The 21,246-nt window shown below is 37.6% G+C and overlaps 1 protein-coding gene across 2 annotated transcripts in view; it reads left to right on the top strand.

The window, feature by feature from the left end:
- EIF4E (eukaryotic translation initiation factor 4E) overlaps window positions 1-21,246 on the top strand; it is a 112,734-nt gene that overhangs the window by 52,526 nt on the left and 38,962 nt on the right. Inside the window, exon 2 of one of the 2 annotated variants that reach the window (XM_060147597.1) lies at window positions 11,906-11,952. In XM_060147597.1, the coding sequence (XP_060003580.1) occupies window positions 11,906-11,952 (47 nt within the window). Of the gene's footprint in view, window positions 1-11,905; window positions 11,953-16,071; window positions 16,137-21,246 lie in introns of those variants that run through there. The other variant, XM_060147598.1, reaches the window with a different exon arrangement.

Genomic DNA, 21,246 nt, shown 5'->3' with positions numbered 1-21,246 from the left:
AAACCCCAAAGTTACCAGAAGGAAAGAAATCATAAAGATTAGATCAGAAATAAATAAAAAAGTAATGAAGGAAACTATAGCAAAGATCAATAAAACTAAAAGCTGGTTCTTTGAGAAGATAAACAAAATAGATAAACCACTAGCCAGACTCATCAAGAAAAAAAGGGAGAAGACTCAAATCAATAAAATTAGAAATGAAAAAGGAGAGGTAACAATGGACACTGCAGAAATAAAAGAGATCATGAGAGATTACTACAAGCAACTCTATGCCAATAAAATGGACAATCTGGAAGAAATGGACAAATTCTTAGAAATGCACAACCTGCCAAGACTGAATCAGGAAGAAATAGAAAATATGAACAGAGCAATCACAAGCACTGAAATTGAAACTGTGATTAAAAATCTTCCAACAAAGAAAAGCCCAGGATGGCTTCACAGGTGAATTCTATCAAACATTTAGAGAAGAGCTAACACCTTTCCTTCTCAAACTCTTCCAAAATATAGCAGAGGGAGGAACACTCCCAAACTCCTTCTACGAGGCCACCATCACCTTGATACCAAAACCAGACAAGGATGTCACAAAGAAAGAAAACTACAAGCCAATATCACTGATGAACATAGATGCAAAAATCCTCAACAAAATACTAGCAAACAGAATCCAACAGCACATTAAAAGGATCATACACCATGATCAAGTGGGGTTTATTCCAGGAATGCAAGGATTCTTCAATATACGCAAATCTATCAATGTGATAAACCATATTAACAAATTGAAGGAGAAAAACCATATGATCATCTCAATAGATGCAGAGAAAGCTTTTGACAAAATTCAACACCCATTTATGATAAAAACCCTCCAGAAAGTAGGCATAGAGGGAACTTACCTCAACATAATAAAGGACATATATGACAAACCCACAGCTAACATCATCCTCAATGGTGAAAAACTGAAAGCATTTCCACTAAGATCAGGAACAAGACAAGGTTGCCCACTCTCACCACTCTTATTCAACATAGTTTTGGAAGTTTTAGCCACAGCAATCAGAGAAGAAAAGGAAATAAAAGGAATCCAAATCGGAGAAGAAGAAGTAAAGCTGTCACTGTTTGCAGATGACATGATCCTATACATAGAGAATCCTAAAGATGCTACCAGAAAACTACTAGAGCTAATCAATGAATTTGGTAAAGTGGCAGGATACAAAATTAATGCACAGAAATCTCTGGCATTCCTATATACTAATGATGAAAAATCTGAAAGTGAAATCAAGAAAACACTCCCATTTACCATTGCAACAAAAAGAATAAAATATCTAGGAATAAACCTACCTAAGGAGACAAAAGACCTGTATGCAGAAAATTATAAGACACTGATGAAAGAAATTAAAGATGATACAAATAGATGGAGAGATATACCATGTTCTTGGATTGGAAGAATCAACACTGTGAAAATGACTCTACTACCCAAAGCAATCTATAGATTCAATGCAATCCCTATCAAACTACCACTGGCATTTTTCACAGAACTAGAACAAAAATTTTTGCAATTTGTATGGAAACACAAAAGACCCCGAATAGCCAAAGCAATCTTGAGAACGAAAAAAGGAACTGGAGGAATCAGGCTCCCTGACTTCAGACTATACTACAAAGCTACAGTTATCAAGACGGTATGGTACTGGCACAAAAACAGAAAGATAGATCAATGGAACAGGATAGAAAGCCCAGAGATAAACCCATGCACATATGGACACCTTATCTTTGATAAAGGTGGCAGGAATGTACAGTGGAGAAAGGACAGCCTCTTTAATAAGTGGTGCTGGGAAAACTGGACAGGTACATGTAAAAGTATGAGATTAGAACACTCCCTAACACCATACACAAAAATAAGCTCAAAATGGATTAAAGACCTAAATGTAAGGCCAGAAACTATCAAACTCTTAGAGGAAAACATAGGCAGAACACTCTATGACATAAATCACAGCAAGATCCTTTCTGACCCACCTCCTAGAGTAATGGAAATAAAAACAAAAATAAACAAATGGGACCTAATGAAACTTCAAAGCTTTTGCACAGCAAAGGAAACCATAAACAAGACCAAAAGACAACCCTCAGAATGGGAGAAAATATTTGCAAATGAAGCAACCGACAAAGGATTAATCTCCAAAATTTACAAGCAGCTCATGCAGCTCAATAACAAAAAAACAAACAACCCAATCCAAAAATGGGCAGAAGACGTAAATAGACATTTCTCCAAAGAAGATATACAGACTGCCAACAAACACATCAAAGAATGCTCAACATCATTAATCATTAGAGAAATGCAAATCAAAACTACAATGAGATATCATCTCACACCCATCAGAATGGCCATCATCAAAAAATCTAGAAACAATAAATGCTGGAGAGGGTGTGGAGAAAAGGGAACACTCTTGCACTGCTGGTGGGAATGTGAATTGGTTCAGCCACTATGGAGAACAGTATGGAGGTTCCTTACAAAACTACAAATAGAACTACCATATGACCCAGCAATCCCACTACTGGGCATATACCCTGAGAAAACCAAAATTCAAAAAGAGTCATGTACCAAAATGTTCATTGCAGCTCTATTTACAATAGCCCGGAGACGGAAACAACCTAAGTGCCCATCATCAGATGAATGGATAAAGAAGATGTGGCACATATATACAATGGAATATTACTCAGCCATAAAAAGAAACGAAACTGAGCTATTTGTAATGAGGTGGATAGACCTAGAGTCTGTCATACAGAGTGAAGTAAGTCAGAAAGAAAAAGACAAATACCGTATGCTAACACATATATATGGAATTTAAGAAAAAAAAAAGTCATGAAGAACCTAGGGGTAAGGCAGAAATAAAGACGCAGACCTCCTAGAGAACGGACTTGAGGTTATGGGGAGGGGGAAGGGTGAGCTGTGACAGGGCGAGAGAGTCATGGACATATACACACTAACAAACGTAGTAAGGTAGATAGCTAGTGGGAAGCAGCCGCATGGCACAGGGATATTGGCTCGGTGCTTTGTGACAGCCTGGAGGGGTGGGATAGGGAGGGTGGGAGGGAGGGAGACGCAAGAGGGAAGACATATGGGAACATATGTTTATGTATGACTGATTCACTTTGTTATAAAGCAGAAACTAACACACCATTGTAAAGCAATTATACCCCAATAAAGATGTTAAAAAAATAATAATAAATAAATAAATTTTAATTCCTTTAAGGCCAAATGCTGATGCTTGTTGTAACCTGTTAGGTTGATACAACATTTTTGGAGCACAATATGAATTCCAATATGTATAAAAAATGAAAGTTGTGTTGTATTCTATAAACCATTTAATTCCATTGCTGAAAATTTATCCTGAAGTAATTATCTAAAATATGAAAATAAATTTCTCTTGAATGTATGCATTAGAGCATTATTCATAATAGGAGAAAACTGGAAATAACCTGAATATGTAGCCATGGAGAATTAGGTATTGTAATATATCTACTTAGTGAAATATTCTGAGGCCGCTAAAGCTACCAATGTTGATGTGATGCTCTAGGAAGGACACAATATTACATAGAATTTCTGCCAAAAATGTACAGGTTTAAAAGTGTTGTATCAACATAACAAGTCCACAATAATCCTAACAGCATAGAGTTTTAAACTGTCGTAGGAAACAATCAGATAAACCAAATTAAGGGATATTCTTCAAAACAACTGTCCTTTACTTTTGAGTGTCAGTGTCTCAAAAGACAAGCTGAGGAACTGTTTCAGATTAAGCTGAAGAGACATGACAACTAATGCAATGCATGATCCTAGATTGGAAAAAAAAATTTATAAAACTAATTATTCGAACAATTGGCAAAATTTGAATATTGATTCGATGATTAAATTTTAGATAAAAGTGTTGAATATTACATTTCCTGATTTAATTGTGTTATGGCTCTGTAAGAAAATATTTTCATACTTAGGAGGAACATGTTGAAGTATTTAGAGCTCATTATGTCTGCAACTTGCTCTCAAATGGCTCAGAAATAATGAAAGATTGAGAGACAAGGCAACATGTTAACGATTGTTTAGTTTAGAAGGGTTTGTGGAAGTTACTACTGCAACTATTCTGTAAGTTTGATAATTTTTCAAAATAAAATGTTTAAAAAGTATTATCTAGTCTACAAACAGTGTCCAAAATATTCTCAATAAGAGATAACGTGAAAAATACAGTTCAAAACTGTATGTGACCTATAATTGTAAGAGCATAAAATGTTGGCATATTGATGTATTAGGGTAGTAGGGAAGATTTTCCTTTTTTTAAAAAAAATTTCTTTAATGATGTTTGTTATATTGTGTTTAAAATGAAACCATTATATAAGATTAAATGCATTTAAAAAATCACCAAGGGGCTAAAAACAAAAAAAAAAAAAAAGAAGAAAAGAAAAAAATCACCAAGGGGAAGAACAGTATAAAAACAATAAGAATAATAGAATAATTTTTAAAATTCCAATTCTACTCCAGGGTTCCTTAAACATGTTTTGTTTGTTTGTTTGTTTGTTTGTTCTTTTTTTTTTTTTTTTTTTTTTTGGCCACAGGGCTTGCAGGATCTTAGTTCCCCAACCAGGGATCCAACCCGGGCCCCTGGCAGTGAAAGTGTGGAGTCCTAACCACTGGAACGCCAGGGAATTCCCTCCTTACATTTTGAAAAACGAAAGTTTAATTTATAGATCCAAACCAGTTTAAGCTGTTGTCCCATCCCCTAACATGAAAGGTTTTGCTAAAGTCCAGCTCCAAGTTAAAGAGCAAATAAATAACAAATTCCTCTCTTGGTATGGGTGTGATTTCTTTTTTTTTTTTCTTTTGATGGAGCTGAACACAAGGCTTTTAAGTAATATTATCTTCTATCAGATATCTGGTTTAATCTCCCAAAATAAGAACATAGTTCCAAGTTTCTTTATGAGTACTTTAAATACTTTTACCCCCTAGGCAGTTTCAGAAAATAGCATGAATTTCCTATATTTAACATTACCTTTTTTCGGCTCTTTGAAAAAAAAGTTTTATTGTGGTACAGTTGACATGCAATGTAACATTCCTTTTTTTTTTTGGCTGCGTTGGGTCTTTGTTGCTGCACGCGGGCTTTCTCTAGTTGCAGTGAGCGGGGGCTACTTCCTTGCGTTGCGCAGTCTTCTCATTGCAGTGGCTTCTCTAGTTGCGGAGCACGGGCTCTAGGCACACAGGCTTCTGTAGTTGTGGCTCGCGGGCTCTAGAGTGCAGGCTCAGTAGTTGTGGCGCACGGGCTTAGTTGCTCCTCAGCATGTAGGATCTTCCCGGACCAGGGCTCGAACCCGTGTCCTCTGCATTGCCAGGTGGATTCTCAACCACTGCGCCACCAGGGAAGCCCAACATTCCTTTTTAAGACAAAAAAATAAACAAAAGTTAATAAGTTAAAATATTTAAATATTTTCACTTCTTTTCAGTCAAGTATTGCTCTGCTCTTCAAGTATTAATTACATTTAGCTAATCCTTTTTGTAACTAACAAAACAATAATTTCCCTTTTCTTCAAGTATTAATTACATTTAGCTAATCCTTTTTGTAACTAACAAAACAATAATTTCCCCTTAGTTTTAAAATTTCAACAATGACTGCTGACATTTTCCTATATATTGCCCAAATCTCTTTCAGAATGTAAAAATTAAGCTCTAATAAAGGGATAAGATCATGTTTACTTATCTTGGCATCTTATTTTACTGTAAAATAAAATAGGTATTTAACTCTCATGTGAACCTATTCTACCTTTCAGGGAGGAAAAGCATATAAGCCTATATGGAAAAACTTTTAAGCAAGGTCAGATTTTTTTTTTAAGTTTCTGTTTCCATAAATTGCCTGGCAATTAAACTAACAGTTTGTTTCATAAATCTGCCCAGCATAGTAATTTTTTTTCATTTTCCAGAAGTCACTTTTTATAAGCTAAGTACATCCAGTCTGCTAATATGCATATCTAGATCAAACCCTTTTCCCCTTCTTAAAACCTGATAATCTCAGGCACTGATATGATAAAAGTATAGACCCGTTTCTTAACTTTCCATTTCAGAGCTGTGAATGCTGTTGGTCAGTTTGTACTAAATGCATCCACAGACCTGACAAAAGCTCTCCCCAAATAGTAAGTCTTTAATAGTGATTTGTCATTTTTTAAAAAGATATAAATGGCTCTCTTGCGAGTATTATTACCATTATTTTATTATTTATTTTTAACAAAACAATAATCACGGTTTTCCATTAGCTACTTGAAACACATAAGGTGATATCTGAGAATTTTTAGTACATCCCATGTTTCTGAGCAATGTCCTGAATGAGGATTGGTATCTCTCAAACTCTGAATTTAAAATAAGAGTTTAGAGGCAGGTGAATCAAAAATTTCTAATTCACAGGTCTCCAAAGATGCTGTTGGAGTAGAAAGGCACATGGCAAGTCCTGGGGAAGGTAGCCAACCAGGCCATTCCTGTAGATTGGTGTTTCCTCCGAGAATCATCACAATCTGAGGACACAGAGAAAATCCAGTCCACAGAGGTAGTTTTCTTTTAGCCAAGCGTAAGTAAAACAAACTAAAAATTTAGTGCCAGTTAAGATGGACTCTGAGCAATATAACTAGTCTAGACATTCATGTATCCATATCAGCCCTACATATATACAAATCAATACCAGAAGATATGTTCATCATATGGTCGCTTGGTAAACCTGGAACCAAACAAGGAGAATTAGTTCTAGTATCCTCAAGAAACCGTTCCCAGTGAGGGCCAAATGGACCAGAGATCCATATTTTTGCACCAGGGCACTCTGTCCCCAGAACAAAACTAGGTGGTCAAATATTGTCATTCTGGATTCCTCTTTTATAGATGGTAAGCAGACCAGCTCCCACCCATTAACATATTTCTTTAGACAAGTTCAATATAAGCACTTACTCATGTATGTAACAATGAAAACCCAATCATGCTTCCCTGAAGTTCCACCCAAATCTCTGAATTTTGGGTGTTTACAATCTTGTGGGTTATTTCGAAAAGCTACTGATCTCATCCCACTACATTTAAATTTTTTTCTAATTTCAATTTTAAAAGGTAAATTACATTTATTTATAGTATCTTATTGTTGACCCAGCATACTCCTTATATGAATTTTTCACATACTCTTTGCAGATTATTTCTCAGTACTTCAGACAATTATCTTTCTTATTAGGCAGTCCAATTACAATCTAGTCAATATTATATAGCGTTAAGAGCCCTGAAGACAGAACTGTGTTCTTGGGAAAGTTATTTAACCTCAGTTTCCTTATCTATCTCAGAATGTTGTTTTGAAGATAAAATGAGGTATTATCAATGCACATAAACTGCTTAACATGATACCTGGTATATAGTAATTTTCCTATTACATTGTTAGTCCTAAGGCTAGAATTCTGTGAAGTTTTAAAAATTTTGGTTTTTCCCAAATATTTGTTGGCATTCTACCTACAAATCATCAAGGACCTAACATTTTGCTAGTGGAGGCAACCAATGATTAATTAAATAATATTTAATATAATACTGGGTTTAGAGCTAGAGTTATAAAGTGGCCTGAAGAAAAATAAAGCAGGGTAAGGAGATAAAGAGTAATGAGCATGGTAATTTAGATAGGGTGGTCAAGGAAGCCTTCCCTCAGATGGCGGCATTGGAACAGAGATCTGAATGAAACAAGGGAAGAAACGAAGTGACTGTCTGAATCGTCAGGTGAATGAGTGCTTGTTTTGGCTTGTTAGCTGCACCCTTTCTGTTCTTAGTCACACTTCTTTATATGGGTAGTGAACTATTTATATATCTATGACTTAGGATGCCAAACAGAACAGTCCAGAAAGGAAGTGCCTGGGCTTCCCATGTCCTTTAAATATCCTTCAAATATTACACATTTCCCATTACTAACTTAGTACTTCTTGAATTGTCAGTTTTGTAAATGAACTTAGTATTAGAAGTCCTTCAAAGAGATACAGGCATTTTGGAAGACCCTATCAGAGGAAAGCAGCTCTGGTATGGAAGAAAGATCTTGGAGTCAAGAGAACTGGGTTTGAATTCCAGCTCACCCATTGGCTGTGTGGACTTGCCTGTGTCCCCTACTTTACTGAGTCTGTTTCTTTATCTATAAGATGGGGGTGATAATTTTTAATTCACATATTTGTTATAAAGGTCAAATGAATTAATTGATGTGAAAAATATGTGGTATGTTATAAGAAATCAATAGTTGACTCTGAAAGCTTGGAATATCCTTAAAGATAATGGGCGGGGGTTGGTTCTCTGCATAGAAGAATTCTTAAGCATATTATACTATACAAAAAGTAGAAATAATAAATTTATGTTAATATAATATTACATCATGGTAATTATAGTTACATTGAGTGCTTACTATATTCTAAGAACTATTCTAAATAAGTTACATGGATTAACTCATTTCTCACACTAACCATGCAAGATATGTACTGTTATTGTGCCTATCTAACTGATGACAAAATGAAGCACAAAGAGACTAAATAATCTGCATGTGGTCACAGTAAAGGGGAGAATTGGGATTATGAACCAAGAAAATTTGACATTGGAGCTCATGCTCTCACATACTAAACTATATAATTGTAATTTAAAGGATTATCCTGTTTGAAGCCATCATTTTAGGTCTTTCCTAAAGTAACATCACTGTAGAAAATGACAATAACAATTTAAAAAATAGAGTATAAAGTATAACCAAGTTTAAAAAGAGAGTGAAAAAGGTTTTTAAAAAAGTGTTAACTAGAGGTTGGTTTAGATTATATCTAAAGTTAATACCCAAAATGAAAATATTAAGGATCATTTACTTTATTATGCGATTTCATATCTTCAGTCTCAAAACCTATTCATTTTAAGAAAAAACGATTGCTTAGTACTAATCCAAATCTAAGAAAGGCAACTAATTTAAACAGAATGTCTAAAATGCCAAGGCCTGTTTTTTTTTAAATCCTAGACAGTGTAGTAGTAATATTTTTATAGCAGATGTGATCAGTTTGAACCACAGTTGAACAATGCCCAGCAAAACAATGATTTTGATTATCTAGAAAACCTAAATAAAATTCCAATGACAAAATACATGATAAAAATGATGTGCTGTTTTTATTATGATGTGTTCTATTAAATTATTTAAAGTCTCTTTACCATGAGTTAGATCTATAAAGACTAGTGATATACCAGCTTCAGGATTATATTAGGTAGAGAAAAGATCATGACTATTTACAGATGCTAAATGATAACCAATCATTCCAGGCATTTATTTACTTATTTATTTTCCAGGATTTTAAATAATAGTTACCATGATACTATGCTGGGCCATTAATTATGTATTAACTAGATAACTCCAACAAGTAGAATAGTGTTTCAATACCATATCCCATTTCAAATATCTTTTTTATTACTCTTTTCTTTAAGTACAAGCACAAATATGGTAGTAATGTAACAAATGTACTTTTTTGTGCATTAATAGATTAATAAAGAATAAAATATTTCGCCCATGAGCCATGGCCGCTGAGCCTGCACGTCCAGAGCCTGTGCTCCACTACGGGAGAGGCTACAGCAGTCAGAGGCCCGCGTACCGCAAAAAAAAAAAAAAAAAAAAAAGAATAAAATATTTCAGATTGGCAAAAGCAAAACAACCATATACACACATAGATAAAAACCTAATCACCAAGTCTTTGACATGGTAGAGTCTAATGGTAATATTAGGAAAAGACACATGAATGTGTCATAAAACACATGCAACAAAGCTCATAGAAAATGGAGAGAAATTAAGCTCCAAAGAGGAGTATATATATATACTTCTACTATACATGTATAGTAGAAGTACTAGGATGATTGACAAAAGTGAGGTGTGTTTTGATCAAGAGAAAAGTTAAAAAAATGGAAGCTATTATTAAAAGGAAGTTTTAAGAACATCACTGGTATTCAGTCCCACTGAAATCTCTTTAAATCTCTTTTGTTCTATTATCTAGCAGCATTGGGAAAATAATACATATATACTATCTCTTCAAAGAAGATAACAGGATACTACTTTTAAACAACAGAAAGTATCACTGAGGTCGACTATAATTACTTTGGATAGGTTAACTAAGAGTAGATAGTCTAAATAGAAATTCATTTATCCATTTATTTTGTGTTTTCAGAATTCTTTCTACTTTAAACCTACTAGAGCTAAGTTGGTCAAAAGGTTTTATTAACCGTGTCTGACATCCAGGTAAACCAAAGCCTATGATCAGGCAATGGTTTTGAGTTATTACAGCCTCAATTATGTGTTAGCCAACTCAAGCGACCATTATGTAGTCAGTAATAGGTATGACACAGCTCTGGACATCAGCAACACTGTAAGCAGGCAGGCACAGGCAACCTGCTTATACTGATTTTTCTGGTGTTAACATTCTTAAGCAGCATGGAAAACAGTAATCGTATGTCTTCCTCATTAAAACCTTACAGTAGCACTCTACTAGATTTCTTTACCTCTGTTTTTTGTATTAATAACCATGCAGAATAACACTGTCTTGAGAAATGACAGCACAGCATCTTACAGGGAAAGGAATATAGGATGCCACTGTAGGGATAAATTTCTAATTACTAGTGATTATTGTGAATATAACACTATTTTCCTGAACATTAAAGTCTCCATGGAGGGTAGGTACAGTTCCAAAAAAAAAATTGTCTTGAAACTTTAAAATTGCATTGGTGTACATGATAATGTAAGAAAGTGCACAAAAGAAAAAAATTAAACATTGTTTAAAAAAAAAACATTAGGGGAAGCCGCTGATCCTTAGGAAGGCACGAGGTTGACTATTCTGAAGCATTTAGGGAGTCCGATTCATTTTCAAAGCTGGTTACAATCATTAGCATAGCACACCCTTGTGAGGGAAGTGTATTATCATCTGTGGTTCATAAATGAAAAAGCTAGGGCACTGAATGATCAAGTCACTCGCCCAAGGAGAATGAGTCAACGTCGAGTCATAGTTGACCCGGCCTAACGACTCCTGACGGTCAATCCAGGGCTTAGTCAGCGGGGGCCGGAGTGGCTTCCCTGGCTGGCACCCGGACTTGGGCTAGTTCCGATCACGTTAAAGCAGAACAGTGGAAGCGAGAGGACCCAACTTGCAAATGATTTTTACTTCCACGCAAGCCTTAGCCTTGAGGTCTTAATCTCAGGAGTTGGAACAGGAAACGCTGTCGGGTGCACTCCCCCTCCCCCAACCTGTGGCAAGTGGGTACTGTGGGCAGCCCCGCCACCCCTTTTGGCAGTGATGGCCATGAGTGACCACCAGCGTTAGCGGAGCCGGGGGACCGGGGAGGGTTGCCTGCTTAAACGATTCTCCATCGCCGCCTCTTTTTGAAACTAAGAGAAAATGGTCTGCAGTCAAAGGAAAATTAAATGAACACACAGGCAACTTGTTCTAGGACCTCAACTAAGCAAACGAAGCCTTATTGTGCGTGCTGAACCTACGGTTCCCAACCTTTCGGGAAAGATGGGAGGACAGGGCGACAAAGGGTACAGCAGGCATGCCTGGCAGTAAGTGCGACAGCAGCTATCCAGGCGGAAGAGCAGAGGACTGAAAACCACCCTCCAGCACGCGTGTGTCCGCCGCGCCGAGAACCGCGCACGGTACCCATCGACCACGTGACCAGTCCTTTTTTTTTTAAACTTCTTTGCCTAAAAGAAAAAAAAAACGAAAACGAGAGAGAAAGACAGGAGAAAGACTCCACTTCCCAGAAGCCTCTCGTCACGCCGCCGCAGTCTTGCGCAGGCGCCGCCAGGGCCAAACGGACACGTCCGTCACGTGAACAGAAGCCGGCCAATGCGGTTTGAATCTCATTTTTTTCCTCTCACCCCCCCTTCAGGAGCGGTTGTGCGATCAGATCGATCTAAGATGGCGACTGTGGAACCGGTGAGTATTGCTTTTGGCCCCCACCCCCACAGGCCCGCACGCTCCATCTCCCTTCGGACTCGGGGACCCCGCGGGACCGCGTTCCCGGTGCGCACGCTACCCCTTGCCGCCCCCTCCCCCTCTTCGTGGGCCTGACCTGCCCGCGGACAACTGGGGGCGCCCCGGAGGTTGGCCGCGACGGCGTGTAGAGCCCACGTTCTGGTGGGGGCCCGAGAGCTCGCGGAGAGGTGTGGGGGAGGGGCGCCGCCTCAGGCGGAGCCGCGAGGGGGTTCGAGGGTGGAGGGCGACCTGGGCCCTGGGCTAGGTGTGTGGGAATTGTGTCTTCGGGATAGGAGGGCGCTGGGTCGTCTCCGAGCTGGCGCCCGGATCCGCAGGGAGGGTGGGCGGCGAACCGGCCTGGAATGAGATGGAGGGAGTCTTGGGGCAGCCTTTCCGTGCCTCCCTTCCTCGCTCTAGCCCGGGGGCTCGGGTGCGGGGCGCGCGCCGGAACTCCTTAGACTGGTGGGCCAGGGAGCCGGTGGGCGCGCGTTGCCCTAGGGTGAGTTGGGCGGGAGTGGTGCCGCGGCGTGCGCAGAGAAGCTTCGACCTCGCCTAGGGGAGCCGAGAGCGGCCAGCGCATGTTACGCCGGCGCGTCCGAGAGTCGCCGGGGTGGGCTGCAGGGGAGGCGAGAAGGGTTTGGAGTGGGAAGGAGAACCCCGTGTCACAGGGTAAAGCTCTGCGAGTAGGATGAAGGGTGGTGGTGGTGGTTAGCCGGGGGATCACATTGTCCTCGCCCCTCCATGCTGGAGGCTGGGCTGTCATGGAGGAGGGAAGGGGGAGGAGCGAGGCCTACGGATAGCTGCTGCTGGTCTGGTTGCCGGCTGGACCTGCTGCATTTCACACGCGCCCGTCTCCCATTCATTCATCGTTTCCGGGCAGTGCTCACGCCTCAGAATGCGAGTGGGTGTAGATCCGTCTGTTCTTCCGAGTCTGTCTTTTTCGTCTGGAAGGTTCCTCAGGCACAGATTATTGGAAATAGGAACTTAACTTTTAAAGTTACTTTTCCATTTGATTTTCTCTTTATCCGTTCTACTGGTTTCTCTCCCAGTTTGGGCACCATCTTAAACTTCTTTCAAGCAGGCTGATCCCAGAGCACCAAGTTGATTGACAACCGTCCAAAGGAGGGAGTATCTTTGTCACAGTTTGGGTTTGCCGGCAGTGGCTCACTGAAATTTCTAGGTCTGTGTTGCCGTTTCAGGAATGTTGCATCTAAGTGATATTTTAGAGGCATAATACATTAACCAGAAAACCTTTGATACCCTGGAACCAGTTCTGGACCTTGGTTGCTGGATATTTTCATATATCTTTAATGGTAGTTTGTGATTTTGATAATGGCTTCCCAGTTTGACTTTTTAAAGACTTTTATAACTATTAAAAAATTAGTTATGAAAAGGTCTATAGAATACAAAAATGCTTATTTTTCATTACATTGACTTAAACACTATCCTTACCTTGTTGCCAGAACTTAAGGCACATTTCCTGCTTGGTTACTTATTCTTTTATTGGTACCAGTGTTTATTTACATTCCTGGAAATTAGGTTGACTACAGAACTTTATTAAGTTGCTGATACAGTTAAATGATTTTTAGAACATTAATGTTAAATAGATAAAAGATAAATATGTAAAACTTGAACTTAAAACCCTTTTATGGGCTCTGATACTACTTCTGACTGGATCAACTCTACTACCGACCGTACCAGCGTCAGTAAAAGCATTACAGCTGGTAATAAGGGCAAGGCTAAAACCTCTAAACAATAAAACAATGTAGTCTGTGAAGTTTCAGTAACATTTAGGGCCTTTGGGTTTTGCAGGCTATGCTGTTTTGTTTCAACAACATGGAACAAAACTAAAAAGTGTTGAAGGACTGTTTTGAGTCAGTAAATATTTATAGCTCATGATACGTTTAGGACCTTGTACCAAGTGTTCTTTAGGATACAGAGTTATACAAAATGTGATTCTATACCTTGTTCAGTGTAAATTTTAGGAACTTAATTTCCAGTGATCTGGTCAATGATGCAGTATAGCATTCCTTCTAGTGCTGACCCCAGGGAGATTTCAATGCTGCATTTAAATTTGGGGAGTAGGGAACCTAAAAACTTAGTGTGTGAAAGTCAAAAGCCAGATTGAAGCTATAATAGAGTGAGGATGCATGTAAAATAACCTTGTGTTTATTTTTAGTGAAAAATGCAACTTTAAAGTACTTTTAATGCACCTTTGTCCACAGGTTAGTCATTTAGAATTCTTTTTGACAATTTTAAATAGTGGTATATATATATTTTTTAAGCAGCTGATTAGTATTTGCTGCAATTGAGGTATCCATGTAAAAGCCTACAAAAAGTATATTTGTTCATTGCTATTTCAGCTAGCTTGTGAGTGTCCTTATTTTTTGCTGAGCATAATCAGAAGCACCTAGAGTCATGGGTTTTTTCTGCTTGTCCCACCTTTGAAGGCATTCAGGGAATTTTTATTTATGGAAATTAAGTAAAATATCAGTCATTTTCAGTTTGATATTGTGCGCTTCTCAAGTGTGTGTGTATAAGATCATTTAGATTAAGAAGTGGCTTACATGGAATCTAAAAAAATTATACAAGTGAACTTATTTACAAAACAGGAATAGATTCACAGACATAGAAAACAAATTTATGGTTACCAAAGGGGAAAGGGAGGAGGAAGGGATAAATTAGGAGTTTGGGATTAACAGATACACACTGTATAAAATAGATAAACAACAGGGACCTACTATAGAGCACAGGGAACTATATTAAGTATCTTATAATAACCTATAATGGAAAAGAATCTGAAAAAATATATATGTACATATATACACGTGTGTGTGTGTGTATATATATATATAACTGAATTACTTTGCTAATACACTTGAAACTAACACAACATTGTAAATCAACTATACTTCCAAAAAAAACAAAAAACCCCACAACAAAATACACACAGACACATAAAAGAAGTGGCTGACAAATATTAAACTTGTTGACAAGCTTGATAGGTATATTAAAGGCAGCATTTTACCTCTTAACAGGTAATATGGCAAAGTTTTGAACATTGGGATAAACAATACTCTCCTATTCTGTTGGCATTTAAATTGTGGTTAGGTCAAAATTAGACTTTGTGGGTAGATCAAAGTTAGACTTAATACCAGTTGGCGAAGGTGGCAGGCCATCTTATCTCCAGTGGGTCGTGGGTTTTGGCAGCTTTTATCTTCATTCTTCATTCTTCATTATTGGGGGTTTTTTGACTTGTAGTTCTTTTAAAGGTAAGAGATTTTGGTTTCTTTAGTTAAACTGAAGGTATATAATTTTACTTGTTTTTACATTGTATCTCTTGAATTTTTTAAACTGTACATTAGTTTCATAAATGGAATCAACTTGGACAGTCAGCTGATCTAATGTTTCCTTTTTTTATCCTTTAGAAACACGTTTTGTATTGCAAAGAGTTTATTAAAAGTAAATAAGTCTTAAATACGTGTTGACAAATATGTTGTTATATAATGCCATGTGTTTTTGCTAACCAAAGACTATTGATTAACAAGCAGACCTTGCAAATTAATATGCATATTTTTGCTTTAAGAAAGAACCCAGGGGCTTACCCGGTGGCGCAGTGGTTGAGAGTCCGCCTGCTGATGCAGGGGACGCAGGTTCGTGCCCCGGTCTGGGAGGATCCCACATGCCGCGGAGTGGCTGGGCCCGTGAGCCATGGCCGCTGGGCCTGAGCTTCCAGAGCCTGTGCTCCGCAGCGGGAGAGGCCACAAAAGTGAGAGGCCCACGTACTGCAAAAAAAAAAAAAAGAAAGAACCCAGTATATCAAAGTTCATTCATAAACCAAACAAATTTAGTTCCGGTGTTTATATTTTAGATTTCACTTTGTTTTTTACTCTGAATTAAAATTATGCCTAATTATTTGACTTAAGAGAAGTCCAGTTTAGAAATAGACATAGTTTTACACACCAAAGTTGCAGAGAATAAAATGTTTAATGAATTATGTAACCTTAATCCAATTTGGACAGAAAATTCTATGCAAAATTTTTTTTAAAGTATTCTATTTAATTTATATAAGGTTAAGAATATAGGAGAAGTACCAGCAGTCCTGGATGTAACAAGCAACCTGTGAAGTACTTGTTCTAGCAATGGTAATTTCTTCTATTACTTCTCTGCTACTATTAGAAACTTCCTTGCTCCTCTGGTACCTCTGAGTTGCTCCATTTTTGTCATAGAGAGTTTTTTGAGAAGTGGAAACGAGCCTGAATTATAGTCTAATTTTAATATCTGTGTGACCTTGAAGATGGAAATTTCTAAGTCTGGCTGAAAAATGGGAATAAGATATAGTGGTTTTGATTTTCAAATGCACTATTCAGGGATGAAAATTTATCAGTTATGAAGAACTAGATAGGGGACTTCCCTGGTGGCGCAGTGGTTAAGAATCCGCCTGCCAATGCAGGGGACATGGGTTCGAGCCCTGGTCTGGGAAGATTCCACATGCCGCGGAGGAACTAAGCCTGTGCGCCACAACTGCTGAGCCTGCACTCTAGAGCCTGTGAGCCACAACTACTGAAGCCCACATGCCACGACTACTGAAGCCCGCGTGCCACGACTACTGAAGGCCGTGCGCCTAGAGACCATGCTCTGCAACAAGAGAAGCCGCCTCAATGAGAAGCCAGTGCACCACAATGAAGAGTAGCCCCGCTCACAGCAGTGAAGACCCAACACAGCCAAAAATAAATAAATTTATTTTTAAAAAAAGAACTAGATAAAGTTAATATTCCATAGGTGTGCTGCATGTAGGTGTATCCATGCAAAGTTGTACTCACTTTTTCCTCTCTTTGCTAGGAGATTTACATAGCCGACTTTATCATTTCTTTGCCATTATTAAGAAATACAAGGCTTATGACCCATAACCCACAGATAGTCTTCCTGCTCCTTACTGTAAAAATAACTAGTGTTTCTTTAAAAGTTCCTGTACATGCCTAGAGAAAAAAGAAAGGATGGCTTTTGTCTCTTAAGTACTAAGTAGTCCCTTCTAGAACCTGAGAATGTGGTCAGAAAAATAAGATTGTTTTTCCCAGTTGGAACTTTTGATACATCTTCCATAGAAACAATAGGAAGCTGTAGTTTTGGCTTACTGTGTTCAGTAAGTTTCTATGGAATTATGACAAATTATGACCCAGCATTGAATTTCCAGGGCTATAGATTTAGAGTTCTAAGCAACTGAATAAAAATGATATTTTAAACACAGTCTGTAACAGTGATTTTTAATGTAGGTGATCTTTATATCTTAATAATAGCTAACACAAAGCACTTACTGTATGTCAGGCACTTTACTAAGTGCTTTACATATATTTATTCATTTAATTTTTAACAGCAAATCGATGAGGTAGGTATTATTCTTATTTCACAGTTGAGGAAACCAAGGCACGGAGAGATTAAGTAACTTTGTGTGACTAACTTGCCCAAGATCACAGAGCTAATAAGTGGTGGGGTGGAGTTCAAACTAAAGCAACCATGTTCCAGAGTGTGTGTTCTTAACCATGACACTGTCTTTCCCATAGGCATTTAACGTGTGTTCCTTGTGTGACTTGGAAAGATTAATTTGATAAACTTAATAGATATTGTGCTATAGCTCTAAAAGTATGTGGACATTTATTTTTAGTTTCTGTTGTACTACAGTGTTGGCTAACTGATATCCAAAGTATAGAATCTTAAGAAAATATCACCAAGAAGAAAATATCACCTTGGTGTCTAAATTTGAGGACTAAAGAAGTAGTTATACTGGCCATACTGGTCCAGAACTTTGTGCGTTGATTTCTAAAGAAAGTGAATGGTCACTCTTCTTCTCCCCCTTTTCATTTGGTTTCTGGACCTGTCAATTCATATGTTTTGCCAGTTAAAATATTTTGCTAGTGAAAACAGTGTAGTGAAATTGAAAAAAAATTTGCAAACGTGGAATTTACTCTCATCTACCTTTGTACTTTTAGTAATTTTGGTGAAAGGTCTGGCAAAGCGTCAAGCAGTTTTGAAAAAGTTTCAGTTGTAGTATGTTGCTAGTCTTAAAAGCTAAATTATTTGGGGAATGTAGAAGTAATAAGACCATAAGATTTCTCTGAAACTCATGTCTTTGCAGTAATCTTTACTTTTATTTATTTTTATAAATTTATTTATTTTTGGCTGCGTTGGGTCTTCGTTGCTGCGCGCAGTTTTTCTCTAGTTGCAGCGAGTGGGGCTGCTCTTCCTTGTGGTGTGCAGACTTCTCATTGCGGTGGCTTCTCTTGCAGAGAACGGGCTCTAGGTGCGCAGGCTCAGTAGTTGTGGCTCGCGGGCTCTAGAACGCAGGTTCAGTAGTTGTGGCACATAAGCTAAGTTGCTCTGCGTGTGGGATCTTCCAGGACCAGGGCTTGAACCTGTGTCCCCTGCATTGGCAGGCGGATTCTTAACCACTGCACCACCAGGGAAGCCCTGCAGTAATCTTTAAAGCTAAAATGTCTTTAGTTACATATTTTAAATGTGTTCATACAAAATGCTATACAGAAATTAGAAATTACAGAAATTTTTCTGTGCTCTGCTTATTACAGTGACAGTCAATAAGTTTTAGTATTTATGTGAACTGATATTAGTATTGCTATAAAAAATTAGGGGTTTTACATGGGTCATCTTAGGGCAACAGCTTATGTAACCACAGTCTAATAACATAAAGTATTAACTAAGGTCAATATTTTAATAGAAAGATAAAATATCGTAATTTTTTGTAAATCTTAATATTGTGGGATAAATACTTTTTATAGGTGAGAAATTCATATTTCAAGTGATTTTTTTTAATTTTAAAACTTTTTAAAATTAAATTAAAAAGTTTCTACCAAGGTCACATAGTTCCTAAGTGAGAGAGGTAGAACTCCAACCCAGGTCCTATCTTCAAGCTTTATTACTATACTTAAAAAAAAAACTAAAATTCAACCAAAACTAAAATGTCCAACTCTTTGCCTTCAGCAAAACTCTTACCTTATGGATAAAATTGATGCATAGGTCATCATTATACACAAATAAACATAAAATCATATCTGAAAGGATGTATCAGATGGTTTATGGGTGGTGGCATGATGAGATTAGGAGCGATACATTTTATTTTTTCTTTTAAACTGGTGTGACGTATTTTAAAATAATATGTAGTAAAATCTCTTTTGGGTTTTGGTTTATAGATAATGGTATTTTAGCTTTTTTAAATAGCTTTTTTCTTGAAGATGAGTAATAAATGCTCATGTTCCAAAATTCAGATGGATCCTTTTAGCTGTAAACAGCTGGAACCTGTGACCTCATTTTCAGAATAATGTTTTTAAATTAAATAAAATACATAGGATTACAAAGGAAACTAATTATATTGAAGTTGAAGTACAGTAAGGATTAAGTGAGTTAACATGAAACATTAAGGGTGCTGCCTGGCACAGGCAAAGTCCTGTCTTACTGGTGTGAAAAACCTATCTCCTATCTATTTTCTCCAGTCACCTAGTTCTCCTCTCCAGAGCATCCAGTATTAACCAGTTTTTTTGAGGATTCTTCTTAAAAAAGGCTGTCCAAGAGAACTTTCTGTGATGATGGAAGTGTTCTATATTTGTGCTGACCAATACGGTAGCCACTAGCGGCACTATTGAGCACTGGAAATAAGACTAATCCAACCCAGGAGATGAATTTTAAACTTGTATTAATTGTATTTTTTAATTAATTGAAATTTAATTCCATATGTAGCTAGGGGATACCAAATTGGACAATGTGGCTGTAGAATCTAGACATATCCTGCTGTATACAAACACATGTTGTATTATAACTTTGTAAGGTACAACTGAATATGACAAAGACCAGTTTGGTTGGGCAAGTTATTTTTTAATTTTATTCTAGAAAATGTCTCTCTGTATTTTAGTTTTTAATTTTTTTCTCTGTATTTTAAACTTCCAAAGATAATTATTTGGTCTTGTGTGGACAATTAAAATTGTCCTAAAATTACAATTGTCCTATGACCTTGTTTTGCTGTTTAAGAAAATGTGTGGGTGAGTAGCCCATTGTATACATTGTCCACAACTCAAATTTTGTACAAAAGAGTATACAGTGAAGTCTTCTCAAGCTGATCCCATCCAGGTGGATCACTTCTAGGGGCAACCACCATGGTCAGTTCATATCTTTCTGTAGAGATTTGTATTCATTTGGCCCCCCATCCATGGATTTCCGTCTGAGGATTCAACCAGCTGTGGATCAAATTTTGGAGAGCTGTCTGTACTATACCATGTTATATAAGGGACTTGAACATCTATAGATTTTGGTATCTGAGAGGATCCTAGAATCAGTCCCCCACAGATGTCGAGGGACAACTATATATACAAGCAAATATGATTTGCAGTTGACTCTTGAACAACATGGGTTTGAACTGCATGGCTCCACTTATACATACACGGATTTTTTTCACCTAATACGTACTAAAGTACTATGTGATCTGCGGTTGTTTGAATCTGCAAATGTGGGACCTTGGATGAGGAGGGCTGGCTGTACAGTTATGTGTGGATTTAAGACTGTGTAGAGGGTCAGTGCTCCTAACCCCTACGTTGTTCATGGGTCAGCTGTATATTCTTTCAAAAAAATAAATGGTAGCCAACTCTGTACACTATTCTGGCACATTGTGTTTTTCAGTTAGTAATATATTTTTTAGAGCGTTACATGTAAACACAAAGCTTTCACTTTTTTTCTGATGGTATGTATTACATGGTTTGGTCTTAAAACATTTCTATTTCTATACTGATGAACATTTGCTAGGGTCCAATTAAGGCATATAAGTATATTCGAGTTTATAATCCTGTATAGATTGTAAAAGGGAATGTGATCGTTAATTTGGGGATAAATTATAGTACCGTTTGTGTTTATTGGTGTGGCTATGTGATCCATACCAGGTGAGCCAAGGACTAGGTGATAAATTGAACAATTAGAAAGATTGGTAACTACTATTATTATTTGAGAAAGGCAATAGAAAATTTACAGGTATGGAAGATTGTTAGCTATGCCCCCTAAAGAATCATACTTCCCTGTATCCATAACTTTGAGTAGTCTACAGCCCCCCCATCCCCACTGGGCTTAGCCATGTAACTTGCTTTGGAACCATTTGCTATTCCAGTACTGTGATGAATAACCCTTTTCCTGTGTCATTCTACACATGGGGTAGTATATCTGTAAGGTGAATGTTTTGGCAACAAATTGAAAATTAAAAAACTA

Source organism: Lagenorhynchus albirostris, chromosome 4, assembly GCF_949774975.1.
Source record: "Lagenorhynchus albirostris chromosome 4, mLagAlb1.1, whole genome shotgun sequence".
In the NCBI taxonomy this organism is placed as follows: domain Eukaryota; kingdom Metazoa; phylum Chordata; class Mammalia; order Artiodactyla; family Delphinidae; genus Lagenorhynchus; species Lagenorhynchus albirostris.
The sequence above is the reverse complement of the archived record's forward strand: the minus strand, read 5'-3'. Positions and strand labels throughout refer to the sequence as shown.